The sequence below is a fragment of the Propithecus coquereli genome, unplaced genomic scaffold (genome assembly GCF_000956105.1).
Source record: "Propithecus coquereli isolate 6110/MARCELLA unplaced genomic scaffold, Pcoq_1.0 Scaffold153, whole genome shotgun sequence".
Classification (NCBI taxonomy): domain Eukaryota; kingdom Metazoa; phylum Chordata; class Mammalia; order Primates; family Indriidae; genus Propithecus; species Propithecus coquereli.
The window spans coordinates 4,637,962-4,660,075 of record NW_012139747.1 but is presented as its reverse complement, the minus strand read 5'-3'; the positions used below and the strand labels follow the sequence as shown (position 1 = coordinate 4,660,075).

Sequence of the window (22,114 nt, the reverse complement as noted above, 5' to 3'; positions counted from 1 at the left end):
GAAATGAGACGGTTGCCCTAGATGCTCTCAGAGGCTCACTTGGCTATCGAAAGTCATGATTCAGAGCTTATGAATTAAGGGTGGAAATAATTACTGGGTATGAAGGAAAGAGCTCATAAAGAATCAATGTTCACAAATATGACGTTTATGTAGAATTACAGCATTTGATATCTAAAGGAGGCCTGAGAGATATTAGGAAAAGGATATAATTATACACCTAAGGGATAAAAATAGAATTCAGATGTCATAACTTCTAGTTTAGTGATCTTTTCATTATTTTGCAACCGTATGTTCCCTTTTCTCTCTACAACTCACTACCTCCATCCCTCTCTTCTTTCTTTCCTTCCTGGGCTTAGCAATCATAAGTGACAGCAATTCCACAATCATCTCTTAACTGGGAAGTTGCTGACTAAAAACCAACAGAACAACAATAAAAAAACACCGTTTTGTGGGGAGAAACATATTGGAATCCATAGTATCTAAATCATCTAAAATAATCTTTACACGCAGTTATTTTCCTTGTTAATCTTTTTGTGTGTGTTCACTTTTTTTTTTTTTTTTATTAATGAGAATTTTCTTTGTGCCTGAAAATTTTGCTTATGCTTAGTTGGAAATCTGGCCTGGGGGTGGGGGTGGTGGCTACTCTGGCCTTCCTGGGGTGAGGTGAGCAGGGGCTACCCAGACAGACATGACTGGAGGTATGAATGGTGAAGAATTCTTTTTCCCTACAACGTTTGAATAAATATAACCAGAGCACACCTTCTATTCTAGATTCAGTGGTTGTGGAAAGGATGAAGAGACTCATCCTGCCTCCTCTCTTTCTCTCACATGCCACACCCAATGTGTCTCTGAATTCTGTTGGCTTTACCTTCAAAATATGTCCAGAAATAGACCAATTTCTCGCTCTTTCCTGTCACCGCTACTTGGGTCAAGCCACCAGTGTCTCTTGCTCCAAGAAGCTGTTTCCTGTTTCTGCCTTTAGCCCCTCACAGTCTATTCTTAACACAATAACCAGAAGATTCCTTTTAAAATGTAAGTTAGAGCGTGTCCCTTCTCTGCTTAAAATGCTCCATTTCTATTTCACTGAGAAAAAAAGCCAAAGTTCTTCTAGTGGCCCACAATGCCCTGGGCAGTGATTCTCAAAGTTCAGTCCCCAGCCATGGGCATCAGCATCACCTGGAAAATTATTAGAGATGCAAATTCTCAGGCCCGCCAAACCTGACTCAGAGACTTTGCGGGTGGGGCCCTGAAATCTGGGTTTGATACTGTATGGAATCAACCTCCAGTGACCTCTCTATGTACTCTCCCCTTTGCTCAGTTTTCTACTGTCCCAGGGACCTACCTACTTACTTAGAATGGTCAGACCCTTCTCTCATTAGGGCTTTAGCACTCACTGCTTCCTCTACTGTTTTCTCTCTTTTCTCAGAATGCTTCTTGGCTTACTCTTTTATGGTCTTCCGGTGTCTTCTCAAATATTAACTCTGTAATCAGTGAGATCTAACCTATCTGTCTCTAATCTCTCTGACACACCCACACTCATACCTATATAGGCATTCTCTATCTCCTCCTCTGATTCATTTTTCTGCATGACACATGGTTTGGGGTCTCTCGTGAAGTTGCTGTCACAATGTCAACCAGGTCTGTAGTCATCAGAAGACTTACCTGGGACAAGGAATCTGATTCCAGAATGGTTCACTCAAATGACTTATAAATTGGTGCCAGCTATCAGCAGGAAACCTCAGTTCTTAGCCATGTAGACCTCTCTACAGGGTGCTAGAGTGTGTTCAGACATGGGAGCTGCCTTGCCCCAGGGCAAGTGATCCAAGAGAGAGCAAGATGAATAAAAAGCCAGTCTCTTATGACCTAAACCATCGTACATTAGTGTGGGATACTCTGACCCAGAAGCATCAAGATAAGCCTCTCTGAAATTCCTGGCCCAGAGATACTCTCGGATAATACATGCTCATTGTTGGTTTAAGCTGCTAAATTTTAGGATACATTTTCAGGCAGCGATAGATAAACAATACAGAATTTTCCTGTTCAACTTACTATGTATTTATTTTTTATCTGTCATTTCCTACTCCCCCACATACCCTAGAATTTAAGCCTTAAGAAAAGTAGGGTGTGTGTGTTTTCAGTGTCTAGAACAGCACTTACAGTTTCAATAATAGGCATTTAACAAAAGTAAGTGGAGCGACTGCTTGGAGAAACTGAGTGATGGGCAGCTATGCTGATGTGTTTGGAGGAAGGATGCTGTGCGGTGTCTCCATAGCCTGTCACTTGGCACAACTCCAGAGGTCCCCATTTACATTGTAATCCATGTGATTGAAGATTCCTCTGAGCACAGCTACATGTGAAATTCATTTTGACCTTATGGATCCCTTGAAGAGCTTTGGGGAACCTCCCACAAGTTTCCATTGATCACATTTTGAGAAACACTCATTGAGGGGAACAAAACCACAGGCACTAAGAATAAAATCCAGCCTCAGAAGAGAGATCCTTGTTCTCAGTAGCTTATAAAAATTAGCAGAGAGTCAACAGATCTCAAGGGATCATAGAGGCTGAACAATGTATGTTTTAGTGGCAAGGTCTGAACTGATGGCCTGCAATAGAGACCACCTCCTCCCATATGCCCCTGACCTAACTTGGTGCCTTCCATGAAGTTTTAGAGGATGTTAGCAGAGTTGAGGAATGATTGAGGTGTGTGGTTGTATAAATACTGGGGATAGACTACAGACACTCTTCAATTTACAATGGGGTTAACTTACTGAAAAACCCATCGTAAATTGAAAATACTGTAAGTCAAAAATCCATTTAATACACCTAACTGGCATAGATGGGCATTTTATAGACATGATGGCGGGTGAAAACACAAAACACACTATCCAAAAAACACTGGCAACACAGTCCACTGTGCGGTACAGTACCAGTTGATGCCTTCGCAATCGTGTGCCACACTGGCACCTACAGCTCACTGCCATTGCCCAGAATCAGAGGAGAGTATCACATTGATAGCCCAGGAAAAGATCAAAATTCAAAGTATGCTTTCTACTTAATGCCTATTGCTTTTACACTAAAGTCAAAAAATCGTAAGTCAAATCGTCTACTCGTCATTAAGTTAGGGACCTTCTGTAGTTTCTTGGAAAGCTTGACTTGAAGATAAGAAAAGAGAAGGCAAGACTAGGTGAAAGTCCACTGGGAACAGGAACTATTGCAGTCAGGGTAGGGAGGAGGCACAAAGGGTGTTGAGTGAACCTAAGGGGGAGAGAGAGAAGAGAAAGAAACCCTAGCGAGATGTGAGATTTCGTCAGTGCATTATTAAATCTTTATTTTCAAAATTATTTTGTTCATATTAAAAGCAATGTCAGGCACTAATAAAAAAGCTAGGGGAGTTTTTTGGGGGAGGGAGCTCCTCGTGTTTCAAATTCGATACTCTTTAATTTACTAGCTCTCTGTCCAGTGAATGTGCCAGGTGATTTCCACAAACCATCTTGTTTAAGTCTCCCTCAAGGTATGTTTTTCTTCCATTTAATGAAGAAACTGAGTCTTAGGTTATAAAAACTGTGCAAGAAGGAAGCAGAGCTTGGACAACTGAGAGTTCTGTCCATACGAATACTGGACTCTTTCTCTATGGGTGATAATCTATGTGGATTCTCCTACTCTACCTGGTCACCTCCAAAAGTAAAAGGGAACATTGCAATAAATGCCAGTGACAACAGGCATAAACCGGAATTGTTCCTGGGCAAAGAGGACCTGTAGTTACTCTGCCCAGGTAGGTTCAGCTCTTCTCACTATGGAAAATGCCTCAATACTTGTATTCTCTATGTCCCACTGAAATTCCTAGAACTGACTCTGAAACAGGACTCTGGTTATAACCACAGCTTTATTTAATGCGTAAAGGTGGAAAGCACCGGTACAAATGAAACACACTGCTGGGTCCTTCTACCAGTTTTTGGCTGGGGGATAGCTCGGAATGGCCCGGAATTAAGGAGAGTATCAGGAGTATGATTAAGGAAAGATGGTGGCATAGCCATTTCTTACGTTCTGATTTTTCACCATGGAAATTTACATTTTCCTTAAACTCTTGGTATTTTAAGGTCTAGAGGATAAAACAAAGCTTTTCTTCATGAGAGAGCTGCTTTTCCTCATTCCTGTGATTTTGTTTAAACCTGGTCAATCACTAAGCTCATTTGAGTGATGGTAAAGTCAAAATTATGACTGCCTGATTTTACCCTTCACTGCACTTGTCAAAAAAATTAAATTAAAGATCACGCGTATGAATATAATGCATGAACTGCTGCATGGCATTCTGAAAGATAGAATGTCCCTTCTGTCCAGCCACTCACAAAACAGCATGTCACACGATACTTTAATATGCAGAGAAAATAATAGGGCAGAGAGAAAAATCTGCCTCTCAGGAAATATGAGGTACATTCCACAAATGGTTCCTGCATCCAGAAAAATTTATTTTAGTAAAAATGATAATAATAATAACTTTAATACTATCATTAGAGCTTTCAAACTGATATAGTGCTTTCCAGTTTCCAAAATGTTTCCACATATAATTTCATCTGACAAAAGAGATCATTAATATTTTAAAGTGCGATATAGGGCTGCTTGATTTAGAATTGCAAGGTCTCAGTTTCCTGAAGAATGAGCATTCCATATATGCTTATTGAATATTCTATGTAAAAGCAATTGCAGAGCAAGAGTCAAAGTGCTTGTGCTTTCTGTAAAAATGATGGAAAAATGCCATTCATTACCAAAAGCCACTGAAGGCTTTGGAGATATATGTCTGGAGAAAATTATTGTTCTAAACATGCTACTGAACTCAGCATAGTCTGTTTAGTTTTTTTTTAATGAAAATATATTTTTGTTTTACAAATATAAAAGGATTCATATGTGTATACATTCAATTACACATAAATTTAGAAAGAAGAATGTTAAACTCTCCAAAACCTGATTGTGGCCCTTCTTTACTCCTCTAATTACTGAGGTCAATTTGATATATATATTTTCATACTATGTATTATGCATGTATATATGAATGCACATATATGTATATTTGTAGGTAGATGCTATCTATCTATATGTATGTATGTATTTATGTATCTGATTCTCAAATACATAGCTAAGCTGGTGCTTTTGTATGGGAAATCCTTAGAAACTAGAAATGGTGGAAGAGCCTGAATCAAGAGTTATAGGCAAGCACTGAAATCAGTGTTTGCTTTGAGGCATCTTCCAATCCCAGATGGTCTAGACTCGAGAAGAGTGATTCTCAGATTTGAGCATGCACCTTCAGATGAAGATCTTTTAATAACATAGATTACTGGGTCCCACTTCAGCTTTAGGTCTGAAATGGGGCCATAAAATTTGTATTTCTAACAAGCTCCCAGGTGATGTTGATGGATGCAGATTCAAGAAACCTCTTGGAGAACCACTAGCTCGAGCTTGATTTGAATAAGCCACACATATGAGGCATAGACAGGCCAGTGCGTGGGTCATGAATATAGTGAGAAATCTGCCTATGTCATTTTTAGCATTAGTTGGAAAGGAAAAAAGGAAGAAAAAAATCCCCGTTGAGATTTCCTAATCTTATACATGTGCTAACATGGGCTTAAGGACCATTAGCAAACAAACTAAAACTACAAACTCTAAGCTAAATATGTAGTTTAAAGTATTCCTAAGGTTGTATCTTTACATATCTCAGAAAACCAAATGAGCTCCCTAAAACAAACTTCAAAAAGTACCCATAAATAAAAATCCAAGGAACAGGACAATCAGAAAGACAAAATACACAAGGAAATAACTATAAACATGAGTTTGAAGAGTCAATAAACTGCAGAATCAGACTTACACCAACTAGAGATATTGAAATTTCAGATGCAGATTACAGATATTTTAAGTGTTAGTTAAATAAAAGGATGGCCAGGTATATTTGAAAAGGAACCACATAAAACCTATAAAAAAAAGGAAAACTACAATGATTGAACTTAGAAATTCAGTGACATTAAACATCAGATTAAATAGAGATGAAAAGAACAAAGATAGACTAATGGCCACCAAACATGAAAAAATGCTTACGTCTCTAATCATCAGGGAAATGCAAATCAAAACCACAAAGAGATACCACTTAACTGCAATGAGAATGGCCTTTAACAAAAAGCTCCAAAACAATAAATGTTGGTGTGGATGCAGAGAGATAGGAACACTCCTACACTGCTGCTGGGACTGCAAATTAGTGCAACCTCTGTGGAAAGCAATCTGGAGATACCTCAAAGAGCTACAAGTAGAACTACCACTTGATCCAGCAATCCCATTACTGGGCATCTACTCAAAGAAAATCAGCAAATTTAATGACAGACTTAAAAAAACTAACCAGAAGGCAACAGAGAGAGAAGAGACACAGAAAATAAATGCAAAATGGTTTAAAAATAAGGAATGACAGTAAAAGAAAAAACAGAAAGTAGTAGACAAGTAATTTTAATTTTTGGTGAGGCAACATGTGAGAATTTTTCAGAATTAATCAAAGATGCCCATTCCCAGATCCAAGAAGCACAGGAAATCCTAAGAAGGAAAAATAAAAAGACATTCATACTTAGGCATATCATAGTGAAACTGCAGAATACAAAAGATAGAGAGTAGATTGTCAGAGCAGATAGAAAGAAAAGACAGATAAGCTAAAAAGAAGCAACAGTTAGTCTGAGAGATAATTCTCAACAATTGCAGGATTGATAAGATTGTCGGAAAATATCTTCAAAGTGTCTCAAGAAAATAACCGTCAACCCTGAATTTTTACCCACCAATACTGCCTTTAAAGGAAAAAAGCAAAATAATAACATTTTCAGACAAATAAAGCCTGAGAGACTTTCATTGGAGGAACTTCAAGAGGATTTACTTGTGGAGGATGGAGGAGGAAGTGTGAGAAAAGCATGCTTTATTCAATGTGCTAAAGTTTCTATAATGATATTCTTTCAAGTTTTTTGGTAAGAACAAAACTGGTCTAAATTACTGGGAGTTGGAATTAATGCAAGTGGTATCAACCACGCTTCTTTCCAACCATTCTGTCTGTGCCTTGCTGGTTTACAGATAGCATTACAATTTATATCAGATACCAGACAATCAATTACGAGCCTGAAATTAATAGTAATTTCATTATTGTTGTGGTGTTGCAATGTGTCAAATCAAACCATACTGCAGTTCATGAAATTTCAATCAAAATAATAAACACAAAATTCCATATCTGAAAGTCCACAGCATAAAACATGCAAATACATACATTTAGAAATTGATTTTTAATTTTGATGTTTAATACTTCAGCAAAATATTTACTAAAGAAATAATGCTTCAATCAAGGCTATAACGTTGGCAATATTTTGTTCTTCAAAAAACTAGGTCTAATTTCCAGAAAAGAGAAAGAAAAGGATTACAGAAGCTGTGTTGTTTTTAGGGAAAAAAAAAAAAAAAAAGAAGAAGAGGAGATCGTGACATTAACAAACTGTATGGGCTTGGGCAAGTTAAAGAACCATTTTCAGTTTGTACTTTTAAAAAAATTCTGTAGAATAAGAATATTTGACCATATGTTCTTGAAATTCTTCTTCTGCATCTAAATACAGTTGTTACGGTTATAGATGCTGGAAAATCTAGGTGAGTCTATTTTCTATGACCCTTTCTGAGAATAAGTGTTACAAGGTAAGCAGAGGGACGTGGTAGGACCTGTGATCGTGTGGAGGGGTGCAGGGAACCCTAAGGGAGGAGAGAAGTGAGACGGAGCCAAGAGATGGGGCGTGAAGCTGAGTGACCTATAAATAGAAATACCAGAAACTTCTCTTCCTAAAAAAAAAACATATGAGAGAGATGACCAAGCTAGAAAAGAATTGATAACTCTACACTTGCAGGAAGATTTAGAGAGAAGGCTTATGATTCATCTTACAATGCACCCCTTTCCCAGAGATACAATATTCCATTCGTATATGTGGTAGGAAAGAATGATTGTAACTCTCTATATCGTGACAGGAAATGGAACATACGCAACAGTGTATGTTCAGATATGAATTCAGGCACATAGGTTATTTTGTCAAAATAGAAACACTGATAAATAGTAAATGCCGTATCACGGAAGCATCCACCGCTGCCTGCCAGCACGTGCTCCCTTTCTCGCTCTGTCCCCAGAAATTTGTATTTTTATCTGTCTTTGAGGCTGTCTTAAGAACCATTCTCGTGTTTCTGGAGGGTGACTAACATTTACATTCCAACATGGTGCCACAGACAGAATGTCCCTGGTAACAAATCCACAGTTATGATATTTTCATCTTTATGACTCAGAGCAGATTGTCAGACCACATATTTCAAGGAGGTGAAGCCATATTATTAAATCATGATGGGATTAGGAAATAATGTTCCAAAACAAATCAACTTATTTAGGAAGTAAAAGAAGCTTTCACACATTGGAAAGAGTAACTTGGAAGAATTCCCTTCTTAATTAGAGGTGACAGAACTGCTACCGTTTATTACCCATTATGTGAGACCAGTAACAACCAGAAACAACAGATCCGAGCTCTGGAAAACAACCTTTGAAGGAGGTCATGCATCTGATGCAACCATTCAGTGAGGGAAAAGCCAATTGTTGCTTTGCCCCTAACTCATTTACCAAGAACAGCCTTAATAGACTGTCCACGAAATGACTGAAATACAGTAGGAGATGGAAGTCCTGGCTACTCTCCCAGTTAGATACTAACAAACCTTCCCTTCTAGGGGCAGTTACTGCTGCTGGTCTCCTCCCTGGTTCTAAGTGTCCTTCTCCGAATAATACTAAACTTCCAAGCACCTTTCAATGAATGAGGACAGTGCACACCCTATCACGGTCCTGGTTATGGTAGCGATGACAGTTAACAGCCATCGCTGACGGGATGCCAGACCTGTGCTGGGCACTTTCCACGTACTTTACTGTATCAGTCGGAAATGTTCATCCCTCACTCCTTGTACAGAAAAGGGGTGACATCTATGGCTGTGACCTTCTCTCCACCTCTCCTCACTTACAGTGAGCCCGGGAGAAGGAAACAGTCCCATCTCACATCTCAGATCCACCTGCCCACTGAGAAGGCGTGTCCTGGTCTGCTCTTCATCCAATAAGCTCACCAGGGCCGCCTCTGTCCAGGCAGCTGAGGACATCTGCACTTGCTTACAAGGGGACAAAGGTTAAATCTTTCATATTCAGAAGTGAAATCTGGCATTAGGAAGCCTATCTAGGGGCAGAGCAACCAGATGCTCTGGTCTAAACCACATTAGCAATAATGCTAATGTTTTGATTTCCACCTTTCTTACGGCTTTGTCTTCTCAATTGTTCTGAACGCCCAGGAAGGCGAGGACAGTATCAGTACTTATCACCTGGAACCCCAACACTCACACAGATGCTGGGCAGTCATGGAGGTGTGCTACTCCAGGTCTCTTTTCAAGACAGAACCTACTGCTAGCAGAGACGTCAGCTGACAACGGCCAGATGCCACACGTTTGGCATCCCCCGTGGCATTGCATTCCTACCGAGGCCACTTTCTCCCCAAGCTGCTTGCAGCCAGTGCCTGAGCACGGAGGGCGAGAGACACGAGAGGCCAGCCATTCCTGCCCAACGCAGGACTCCTCCAAGGGGCAGTCCTGGTGCCGACCCCCTCCAGCCTTGCTCAGACTGCACTGCAGACTGAGGTGCTTCCTAGCCAAGCCTCCTTCCTTCCTTCTCTCCTTTCACCTGCTCCCCCTCCTGTTCCTCTGCCCTGTATGCATCACAGGCTTGCCCCTGTAAATTTCCTACACTTCTACTTCCATCTTGGTATCTTCTTCCTTCAAGACCCAAACTGACACCATCAGTGTTTTTATACTCTTCATTTCACAGTGGAGGAAGTGGGGCTCCAGGCAAGAGAGTGGAAAGCATAAATACGTTCCCTTTTAGAGGTTTACACATACTCTTAGGTTTGAGGTTCACTTGAAAAAAAAATACCTCCTCTACACTTTAAAAGAAAATTTGAATGTACTAGTGTTGTAAAGAGAGACAGTGTCATTTGTTCATAAAACAGAGCCCCATTGGACCTGCCCATTCGATGCAAAAATGCAAAAACACATTGAGTCTAGAAAATGTAAAAAAATGCTAAAGACAGTAGCCATTTCCAGCATCCACTGTTGAGGTCTGAATCTGGAAAGACTCAAAATGTGTTCATCAGAAAAACAAATGATCTCAAAAAGCCAACAGGTACAGCTCTGGTCAGGTCATCACACACAGATCTCGACCTTCACCTTTTACACGGTTTCAGAACACATAACTTGTAGGCACAAGCGACAATTTTTCAGTTTACAGAAATGGAAAATACATCACACTGACAAAATGGATTTTTAAAATTTGGTTTTTACCTTAATGAAATAAACCTGAATCTGATTTTTCATCTTCAAACATATTAGAAAGAGATAAAAGAATTGCTCTGTGATATTTTAACCCTTAGGAATATCTGAACATGAGAGCATACACATAATTTATAAATTAAATAAAGGTTTTTTCTTTTCATGGCATGATTTTCTAAAGGAAGGAGAGACAGGACTTACCTTCGCTAGAGTCTTTTGAACTTTCTGGCTTCTTTGCTTTGCTCTTCTTGTGGGGTGGAGAGAGGCCTTTTGGCTCTAATCCCTCTGGAAGTACAAAAATTTAATACATTCTTATTTAAATATTTACCAGTAGGGTTCAAAATTATGTTGAAGTTTAAAACTGTTTTCTTCTTAGTAAACCCACACAGACACCGAATCTTAATTGCAGATTCATCTGTCGTCAAGGCTGAGCCAAATTTTGGCAAGGACCTGTGATTCTCCAACCTATAAAGACTTACACTTAAGGCTTAAGCTAAAACATTTTTGTAGACATCATTAATGATTCATATAAACATACATCTTACTCAAGTTCTTTCTTTTTTAACTCGAAAATTCTCCATAAGGGAACCCTGTTAATTTTTTTCCCTAAGAAAGTTTGATTTCAGACTTCATGGATTAATCAATAGTAGTGACTGTGCAGTTTCATCTTACTTAGTCCTCAAAGTGGGCTAGATAAATGGGGGCTGGGACGGGTCTAGAAATTATCTTGCTTCTGTTTAACAAAATTCTTTAGTCATCGAGATCCTAAACAACTTCCCGATGTCCTCAATTAAATTACTGTGCTTTCCATTTTTCCCATTGCCCCTCTGAGTCTATCCAAGGGGGCTAATAAATCAAATTGTGAAGACAGTTTTAAAAAAGTGTGTCTAAATTCATTCCTTTCTTACGTAGTATACTTTTTCAGGCATTAATTTATATAGCTAGCCCTGAGCTTAAGGCTTATGACTTCAACTGCCTACGTGGCGTATAGTGGATTTGGGACTTGTTGTCTTCTGTTTGCCCCTCTAGATCAGCTTTCCAGCCTTTACCATCCCCCACTATACTCTGGGACACTGGGCTCTACGGACTGTACCAATCAACTTCCTGGTTCTCTGGCTTCCTGTTAGATTCAGCCAATGGAGAGCCCAGGGTATTTAGTTCCCAGGCACCTGCTAGTCTTCATGGGCTAGTTGTGCCTCTCGACTTAAGCTTACAGCCCCTATCAGTTGGCCTTCTCCACGTGGTCCTCTAAGTCTCTTGGGTTCTGTAGTCGCCCACTGCCCCTTCAGGACCGGGAATTAACTATGCCCTAATAGCTTCCCCTCACTCAACTCCAATCAGTAAATTTCAAATTTCTTTAAATGATCCCATTAAGCATTTCAAACTTAATAGCAGCCAGAACCCTCTACTTGATGTCTGCATACCTGTTCTCTCCATGGTATTACACATCTTGAGAAATGGTATTACTATATACCCAGAAATTTAAACCAAAAATTGAGATGTCATCCTCAATATTTCTCTTAATTTACTTGTCCTAAGAAATCATAAGTCCTATCAGCTTTGCTCTAAAATATATCCCATATTCATCTGATGTGCTCAACTTTTATAATTATCACACTAGCCCAGACCAGCAGCATTTCTTGCCTGGTTACTACAGTAACCAACCTTCTAAATTCTAACTTCTAGCCTTCTAATCTCCCTGCTTCTACTTTTTACTCCCCGTGTTCTATTCTGTACACAGCAGCCAATGTGATCTTCTAAAACATATACTGGATCATGTTGCTCGCCTGTTTAAAAACCATTATTTAGGATAAGATCCAGATCCAATTCCACGGCCTGGCACAACATGCCATCCGGGCCCTACCTGCTGCTCTAGCCTCATTTCCCACTCACTCTTTGGCTGTGGGTTTATCAGCTCCCTTTGTGATCCTCAGTTATTGCTAGGCAGGTTCCTGCCCCAGGACCTTTGCCCCTGCTCTTGTCTTCCCACCTCCCAACACATACATTCATATGTCTGCCACCCACTCACCGCTGAATCTCGGATCAAATTCAACTCGAACAAAGGCCCTCCCTGACCGCCTAATCTAAAGAGTCACCACAGAGGAAATCTCCCTCAAACACACCCCTTGTATCTTGGAATTATCTTGCTCTCTCTCGTGTATTTCTTTATTGTATGACCCCCTCTCCACGCCACCCTCCAGGAATGTAAATTCCATGAGAAAAGGACACTTGTCTTTCCTAATCCCTTTTGTAACCCTGGTGCCTAGCAGTGCCTTGAGAATTTCATTTCAAATTCTATTTTATTTTCTCTTCCCCCAGGCCTTTCTTTAAGGCCAAGATACAATGGGGCCCATGCCTAATTCTCACTCTCTTAGCAGCTGTCGCCTCATGCCAAGATTCTAAAATTACACTACAGAGCTATGGCGACTCACTCCTCATTTCCTCTATTAAAAAAAAAAGGAACGGAACAACAAAAGAAAAAAAACCCGCGTTTGATAGATGTGCTATTAAAAACTTTGGCATTATAGACTGCAAAGCTTTGGGCACCAGGTTTTCTGTGGTTGCAAGTCAGTCATGTCTAAGGTCATTACCACGGCCAGGGTGAAAAATTTTGCCAATGATTACATTAGCAACTCCCCCAAACTTCTGTCACCAGGTGTGAGATGGATGTTGACCCTTGGAATGGGTTCAGCAAAAACAGAAATGAGATGCTTGGAACAGCTCACTGAGTGCAAATACTGGGCTCGAAAGGCTACGTAAAATGGGCAGAGCGACATTTCCAGCCTCACTGGGAGAAGACTCTAACCCTTTCCAAGCCCCTGAAATGTGTCCTCTGCAGCTGGGAACAAGAGGAGGGTTTCCAATGCTGGAAATTCAACTTTAAACCAGCATTTCTTGAAAGTGAGTTTTTGTGAATTAAATTCCTAAGTCTTCATTTCCCACCTCAAGGGAAATTCCTGGGGAGTGGGTACAATTTAAAAAGACATCTCTGTCGATTTTGAGACATTTAACCACACCAAAAGTACTAATATCTCATTTCTGAAACAGTTTTAGGGCACCCCTTGGGTAGTCAGTGTGCATGGATACATATTAATTATGAACAATCATCTATGACATAGTATTGTTTCATCTGATGACACCTTTGGGTAAAGTGTTGGGACATTCAGATGAAAGGCACTGATACATAATGGCCTTGGTGCTCAGTTTTCTACTTGTGGCTTGGGAGAAACAACTCTCCCTCTTGGTGTGGGGGAGCTAAAGAGAGAGTGGTTCCCGTTTCTTGTTGAAAGCACCCCCATGCTTCTCCTTGACAATGAATCGTGTTTGCTAGGTTGCTTCTGTTTCTGGTAGAGGGAGGAAACCTGGAGCTTTGCCCCGAGCATGGCTTTGCCCCCTGAGGAACTCAGCTGTGTACCCAGCTCTGATGTGGTTGAGTGGCCATAGGTGATTGCTGATTTTCTGCTGGCTCAGAGTGGAGCTAATTTCAACAGTGCATAATCACAGAAATGAAAGGACAGGGGAAACATTTGCTATGCCAGGATTAAAGGCGATTAAAGGACTTAAAAAGGAATTCTAGGCATTTAAGCCAGTCTGCTTCTTCCACTTCCCATGAAGGCAGAGCCTCACCTTGAGGAAGACCTAGTCTGACACCTGAAACACTCTTGCCACTACTTACTACAAAAGTTTAGAGACAGGAGCAAGAAAATTAAGTCATCAGCCTTTGGGTCAGGCAAACCTGGATTCAAATTCTAGCTTTACTGTTTAAACAAGGAACTAATCCCTCTTAAGCCTGAATAATAACGGTCCCTGCCTCAGAATTGCTGTGTGTATTAAATGAGTTCATGCATGTCGAGCGATTGGCACAAAGTGCAGGCCCGATTAAAGTCTGGCTCAGCAGAGCTGTGCTGGGGCTGACTTGAGCCAGCTCATACCCAGTCATTGTACCATCTCTCCCCAGCTCACACGTTCATTGACCTCTTGTTTGGTAGTTTGAAAACGACCATGGTCAATGTGTTGATACCACAGAAAACTGCTGACTCTACATCTGGGCTCCCCCTACCCAGAGTCAATTTACCACCACATCACTGGTTTTAGCTGCCATTCACTAGCACTCACTAGCATTCACTGGCAGGTGGATTCACTCAAGTAGCCCTTCACTCGTGTCAATTGCATTCTTAAAAGTCCCTGCAGCTTTTCTATTTGTATGAGAAGAAGACCTGATGTAGGGCCAGGGACATCAGCAGTTCCTGGTTCTCAGACGCTAGTTCAGACTCATCTTGGAGAACAACACTCTCGAGTGTGAGATCTGAACAAAGCCAGCTTGCACACTAATGTCTGGTGAGGCAGCTGGCATACCATGGAACCATTTAGCACAAAAATCCCCCATGATTTCAGCGCTCAGGTATTAGGAAACAGAGAGTAGCTTCCCAAGCCCCTTCTGCCTGAGTGGCTTAGCATCCTTGGGCCATTGAGTGTGATTTGAACAGCTGCATCCAGCTGCTGGAGACAAAACTCCCAGGAAACCTGGTGGAACTAAAATCAGAAATGACGATCCAATTAATGCCGCCAAACCTCAAATGCTGACTCCAACCCTTGTGGACTTTGCATTAGCACTAATAATGATTTCCTTAAAATCACTCAGTGGTTTGGATAGCTAGCTAAATCTCATTAAGAAGTCTAGAAATGTGTACTTATGGCACTTAGGCAAATGATCCATGGCAAGATAAGGTCCTTATACTGGCTGGCTGAGAGGGCAGTGCCCCTCATGAGTGAAGGATATTCCAAGGGCACTTCATGTGAGCAGGATAAATGAAAATGGCAAGTCAAACATTAAATGTGAAGAAGTTAATTCAAGACTGAGTGGTCATTTAAAGTCTTTTTTTTTTTATGTGGTTCTTTTTAAAAATAAGACATTCTACATGGGTCTAGGAATTTAAATTTTAATTAGAATTTTACCTTGGACTTTATATTTACAAAAGGCAAGCAGAGTCCTTGTCTTAGGTCAGATTCTCTCAGAAGCAAACACTGAGACAAAGGTTTGAGTTTTAAATAGTTAATTTGAGAGATTGTCCCAGGATGCACCAGAAGGGGAGTAGGAAGTGAGACAGGAAAAGAAAGGCTGCCAAGACTGGGTGTTGTTAATGAGTAAGTTCCACTGTGGGCAACCAGGACTTCATTCTCGTGGGGACTTCTGGGCAATGGTAGAGAATCATGCTGTCCAAGACAGTAGCCACGAGGCATATATTGCTAATAAGTAGTGGAAATTTGCTAGTCTGAATTGAGATGTATCTATAAAATATGACACATACCAATTTCACCAATTTCAAAGACTTAGTATGGAAAAAAGGATTTAAAAAACATAATTTTACATTGATTATAGGTTGAAATGAAAATATTTTGGATTATTATGCTACATAAAATATTAAAATTTGTTTCACTTGTTTCTTTTTCCTTTTTCCAATGTGGTTACTAGAAAATCTAAAAGTATACATGAGGCTCAAGTTTGAGGCTCACATTATGTTTTATGGATAGCACTGAAATAGAACACAACTCAGATGTGTCCTACACATTGATCAACCAACTCTTGCTCATCATTGGTTGAGGCCTGCTCCAGAGAACTTAAATCCCTGGTACTTTGAATTTGCTTCCAGGACGAAGAAGTCTGAGAGTCATAAGAACTTTCCTTGGAAAGCTGTTGGAATCATTAGACAACAGTGAGTGCCCTAAGGTAACAGGAGGAATGCACCAACAGCGGCTGCTACAGTTTCCTCTTCCACCTCCTTCATTCCTGACTTTTACAACTTTCCTCTACATCTCGTGTCCTCAGAATCCACTGCATTTGGGAAGACCAAGGGCACCTTAGGAATCAGACATGTTCAGATTGGAGATGAGTAGAGAGAAGCTACAATCATTGTTCCAATGAATTTTTATGAAGAAAGGAACTGGTATTATTTCTCTATGAAGACAGTGGGTGGTCAGAGGAAGGATAGAGATTTAACTTAACAAGGAGAAGGACCATTTCAACCAAACCTCCCCTAAGGAGATGAGTTGCATCAGAATTTAAAGAGCTCACTGTTAATGGAGCTGCTCCGACTGAGATTGTCAGTGGTTTGTAGGCAGTTTGGCATCAAATGAGAGGTAACACAAAATTAGGACCTTTGAGACACCTATTTTAACTTTGAAACCAGGCCCCATATCATGGCTAGAGCAGTGTGATTGCTGAAATGGAGACCATGGAGCTCTGAACCATAGAATTAAGTGCTATATTTTTCCAGGATCTGTTAGAATGAGAGAGAGAAAAAAAGCAATGATTTAAGTAATGTTTACTATGGACCTAGCACTGTGTGCAAAAACATTTCAGGTAAGGTATCTCATTTAATTCCCCAAATGAAACTATATGGTAAAAATTATTGCCCCCTGAAGTATAAACTGAGGCTTATCGAAAAAGACACTTGCCCAAGGTCAATAATCGGCAGAGCTAGAATTGATTTCAGGTCTTTAGATTCATGCACTCACTATTAAGGACACATTGAGTGGCTACCTTGGGCCAGAACTCATGTTTTCACCCACTACCTTTCCCTCAAACAGTGGGATTTCTTGAGGAGTGGGCATGCATCTTAATTTCTGACAATGAGAGTAATATATGTGAGAAGTGCATTTTCCAAAGATGGACACGCAATACTTCAGGTCTTACATGCTCTGCAGACTTACTCTCTATCAAGAAGAATGAGTCCATTTTCATTTTCCCCTAAACCTGGGTGGGCTTGTGACTGTTCCCAACAACAGAGTTAGGTGGAAGCGATGCTATGGAACATCTAAGACTGGTTCTTAAACAGGATATAGCTTCTCCCAGGCTCGCTCACTCTCTCGAGAGAAACTCATTTGGAAGCTGGCCACCATGTTTTGAGGAAGCCCAGGCCACATAAAGAGGCCATGTACAAATGTTTCAAAAAATTGCCCATTTATGGTTTCAGCTGACAGCCAGGATCAACTGCCAGCCAGACTAGTGAGTGAATCTTCAGATGTTTCCTGCCGCCAGATGTTGAGTCTTCCTGCTGAACCCCAGCCCTTGTGAAACAGGATGATTAAGTTATTGCTGCTATACTCTGTCTGAATTCCTCACCCACAGACTATATGAGCATTAATAAGTGGTTATTTCAAGCCACTAAGTTTTGGGGATGAGTTGTTATACAACTCTGTTAACTAACTACAACATCATGTCCCATTTTTACCTTAGCTGTCAGAAAGCTCAAAGTCAAATCTAATATATACATACAGTAATTGTATTACCCTTAAGAGTTAGCACCTCAACGTCCTTATTTTATAACATTGAGCATATACTTCTGTTTTATTAACTTTATTTTGTCTTTCTTTGGAAAAAATGAGGTGTACATAAACAACAAAATGATCCCTGCTTACCCCAAGCAATAAATTATTAATAATAAAATACCTGAATCTTCTTTCATTTCAATGTCTTCTTCTTCATTATTATCATCTATTAAAAAACAGGAAAAGAGAAAGACTCGTATGAAAGTGGGAAACACCAGAATTCTCCAAATTGAATAAGAAAAATCAAAGAAAAGAAAAATAATCGTAGTAGAAAAGAGACTATTAAAGCATGCATTTCTGTTGTCTTACATTATCATTCCGAATTAGGAAAATAGTATACACATTAGAGCATAATAGAACACCTGGGATTTATGTTTCCTTTTTAAAAGATTATTATATATTTATAACAAACCATGTATGCAATAATTTGCTTTGCTTATACAAGTTATGTATGGGCACTTCAGTCATTTCAATTCCTCAAACTTAAAAATCACAGACTTTAAATGCCACATTTTCTATGTTTGTTAAAGGTACGCATGGTTCCCTTGAGTAGCTGAGAAACGTGGACATAGTTATTTGGTTGTAGGCCAACACATGCAAAATCCCTGCCCTGCACCACGAAAAGTGCTGCTTTGCTACATATATTAATCTAAACTTTCAATCATATGCTTTCAAGAGACCCCACCAGTTGTACTATTTCCATTTAACTCCCCTCATCTCCCAGTATACCCTCTTTTTAACTGGATAAGGGCATGTGATTCCTCTGCACTACAATAACACGCTTGCTCTTTTGAGCTTTTGACACATTGTCATCCCTCTCGTTGGAAGCTCCCCATATCCAGTGCTATGGTCTGAATGTCTGTGTCCCCTCCAAAATTTATATGTTGAAATCCTAACCCCAAGGTGATGGTATGAGGAGGTGGGGCCGTTGGGAGGTGATTAGTACCTGAGGGTGGAGCCCTCATGAATGCGATTAGTGCTATTACAAAGGAGACCCAAGAGAGACCCCTCACCCTTCCTGCCGTGTGAGGACGCAGGGAGAAGATTCTGTCTATGAGGAGGTGAGCCCTCACCAGACAGGCAATCTGCCAGTGCCTTGATCTTGGACTTCCAGCCTCCAGAACTGTGAGAAAGAAATGTCTGTTGTTTGTAAGCCACCCAGTCTGTTATACTTTGTTACAGCAGTAGGAATGGACTAAACCATCAGTCAGTGCCAAATCCTGTCGTGTTTCTACGTTTGCACCTCTCTCCCCACATTACTGTAATCCAAAATCACGCTCCCAGTGCCACTTGCCTTGGCTATTTTAGTAGTTTTCTAAATGCTTCTCTCTTTCCCCTCCTGACTCCCATTCCTTTTACACGTGGCTGCCAAATCAATCTTAAAACACTGCTCTGATCTGGTTCACAAAGTTTCAGTGACTGCCCTCTGCCTAATGAGAAAAGTCTAGACTCTTCCTGGTAACATTCAAGGCCAATGGTACCTGGTTCCAACCAATTTTCTCACTTTCTCCTCCTCTGTCGCATGCATGCCACCACCTACACGGATGGCAGCACTTGACTCTTATCTGTTCTCTCAGAGTCCCCTTCAGCCTCCTCTCCCTGAGGCAATGCTAGCAATGCCCTTCTCCATCTCTACTGACCTCAAGTTCAAGCTTAGGTGCCACACCACCTGCTTGATCCAAGTGTGGATGAATCACGTTCTCTTTGATGTACCTTATTTTTACTGCCTTCTGAGTATGAACTTTAAGGACCTGTGGGCTTAGGTGTGCAGACCGGCCCTTCTACCTACCCATTTCCAAGACGTGTGATCTTGGGGAAGTTACCTAATCTTCCTGAGGCTCAAGTTCATTAGCTGTAGAGTGGGATAATAATAATGCCTACTACATAGAGTTGTTATATGGATTAAATGAGATAATGCCATGTAAAGTACTAAGATAGCTACTGAAACATCATTAAGTGCTAAATATTAGCTATTATTACCATAACATCCCACAGTCTAGTTAATTGTTAATGTATCTGTCTTCCATATGTTCAACTCCAGATCATAAATTCTATGAAGATGGAGACTGTGCCTTATGTTCCTTTGTATTCCCTGGCACTTAATGCCTTTTATTTTATATGCTAGAATCAACAAAGAAACTTCCACTGAATTAAATTTTTATTATTTCCTATGTATATCATACATATTAGGACACCTTGGATCTATATTATGCTTTGTAAATAATGAGAAGTCAGTGAAAATTTGTAACTTCCTCCTAGATATTTACTTTACAATTTAGTCATCTCTTAGCCAAATTTATTTAATATGTTGAATATTGATAAATATTAAAAATCTAGCACTCAGAGGAAATGGAAAATGCCTGTAAGTTGAGGTTTTAGAAAGGTAATTCTTGCTGGCTTTTAAAGAAATAAGCTTCTAAAAAAGTAAACATCCAAATATATTCAAAACATTGGTGATTTTCTATATAATTTATTTCTTTTATTCATTCTATGAATACAATTTTGGAAGGACGATTATCAATTTCTCAGAAATATAATTTTCTAACGAAATGATTATCAAAATGTTACTAAGTAAACTCTTCACAGATTCTTCCCTGAACTTAATAGATTTAAACAGAATTTTATTTTCCAGAACTATCTAAAATCTCTATGACAACAGATTCTCTGGAGTCTCAGAGAGGGATGAAAAAGACTCTTCAAAGTTTCTGTGAAAAAATAAAAGACGAATAAAGATCCCTTTGCTTGTCATCCACGTTTCCATTTGTTCATCTGGCAAATACTCATTGGTAGCCTATTGTGCGCAACGCTTTGTGTTCGTGTCTGTAGAAAACACCGAGGTGAACAGACACATAAGCAGCTGTCTAGAATCTTGTCAGTAAGTAGGAAACTAAAACATGCAGATAAATCCCAACATACGATAGAGTAGTCAGTGCCAGTGCAAAGGTGTCAGACAAGGGACTGATGCTTCCAGTTAGGCTATTGGGAAGGCCTCTTGGAAAACAAGACATTGGAGCTGATATTTGAACTTTATAGACTGTCCTGATGACATCATCCCCAGAATGACTCTGGTGTGTTGAAGGATCAGACTTGGTGTTTTCATTCATCCATTCCATTCATTCATGTCATTCATGCACTGATTTATGCATATACTGCTTAAAAGTCTATCCAGGATCTGGACTCTGGGTTTACTTCCAGGCTAAGCCACATATAACTACACAATCTTGTACAAAAAGAAAACTAGAATATTTCACTCTGAAATTTGGCTGAACTAAAGAAGCAGCATCAAGTCCTCTCTTACCTTCGCCCCCAACTCCTGTCAATCCTGTTTCTTCCAAAGCACAGGCTGAGGCTTTTCTCTGAAGTTCCCCTTATCTACCTTGAAACCGGACCTACCAAGAAGGACACAGTGCTTTCCACCTCCTCCCTGAAATAGTATCATCTATTGCAGAAAATACCGAGGAATGCAACCACACCTGAACATACTTTTCGTAAGATAGTGTCTGCCTCTTGGGCTCAAATTCCCAAGAGAATCATTTACAAATTAATTTCTGTCTCCTGTGTCCATTCATTCCCCCCAGTAATCATTTATTGCCCTTTAAAAAATTGTCTACTTTCCCCATCTTTTCTCTCCCCTATGAAGAAGAATATATAAGCTTCTGTACCCATTGGGTTATTGGGTAATCATTCTAATGTGATTCCCACCATGCTTAGGCATGTTAAAATAATTTTGTGTGTCATTTCTCTTATTAATCTGCCTTTTATCAGTTGATTTTCAATGAACCTTCAGAGAGGGTGAAGGGGAAGTTTTCTTTTGGCTCCTGTATAGCATAGAACCTACACCTCAGTTTTTTCATCTGAAGAATAGGGATAATGAAATTACTAGCTTCCTAGGCTTGGTAATATATGTAAAGTGCTTACACAGAATGAATGTTCAATAAACAGTGATTATTGCTATTATGATGTCATTATTAGTACTCCTTTTGCTACTTAACCATCTATTGAGTGTTACCATGTGCAAAAACTATGCTAGGCCTTAAAGATATAGATTAACAATCCCTTCCCTCAAAAAGCTCACGAAGTATGTCATTCAGGAAAGTAAAGCAACGGTCAGAGCAAGAAGTAACAGATTCTCTGATGGAGGGAAACAGAGGTTCTATTGGGAAACAGGCAAGAGGCAGCTAAGGCAGAGAGAAGATCTAAGAAGGATTTCCAGAAGAAAAGAGGCTTCGGTTGAGTCCTAAAGAGTGAGTTGAAGTTAGCTAGGGGGAAAGAAAGGCTGGAGTAGATGCTCAGGAGATGTAGGTTCCCAACCTACACCCCCTTGTTCCTGGACACTTCAGTGCATGCCAGCCTGACTTTCAGCCACCAGCTCCTGGGTCTCTTTGCCTGAGGGCTTTCT

At 40.1% G+C, this 22,114-nt stretch overlaps 1 protein-coding gene across 1 annotated transcript in view; it reads right to left on the bottom strand.

Annotated features, from left to right (window-relative positions):
* MACROD2 (MACRO domain containing 2) overlaps window positions 1-22,114 on the bottom strand; it is a 2,082,072-nt gene that overhangs the window by 147,157 nt on the left and 1,912,801 nt on the right. The window contains 1 exon segment of the mRNA XM_012640501.1: window positions 17,837-17,881. Within this exon segment, the coding sequence (XP_012495955.1) occupies window positions 17,837-17,881 (45 nt within the window).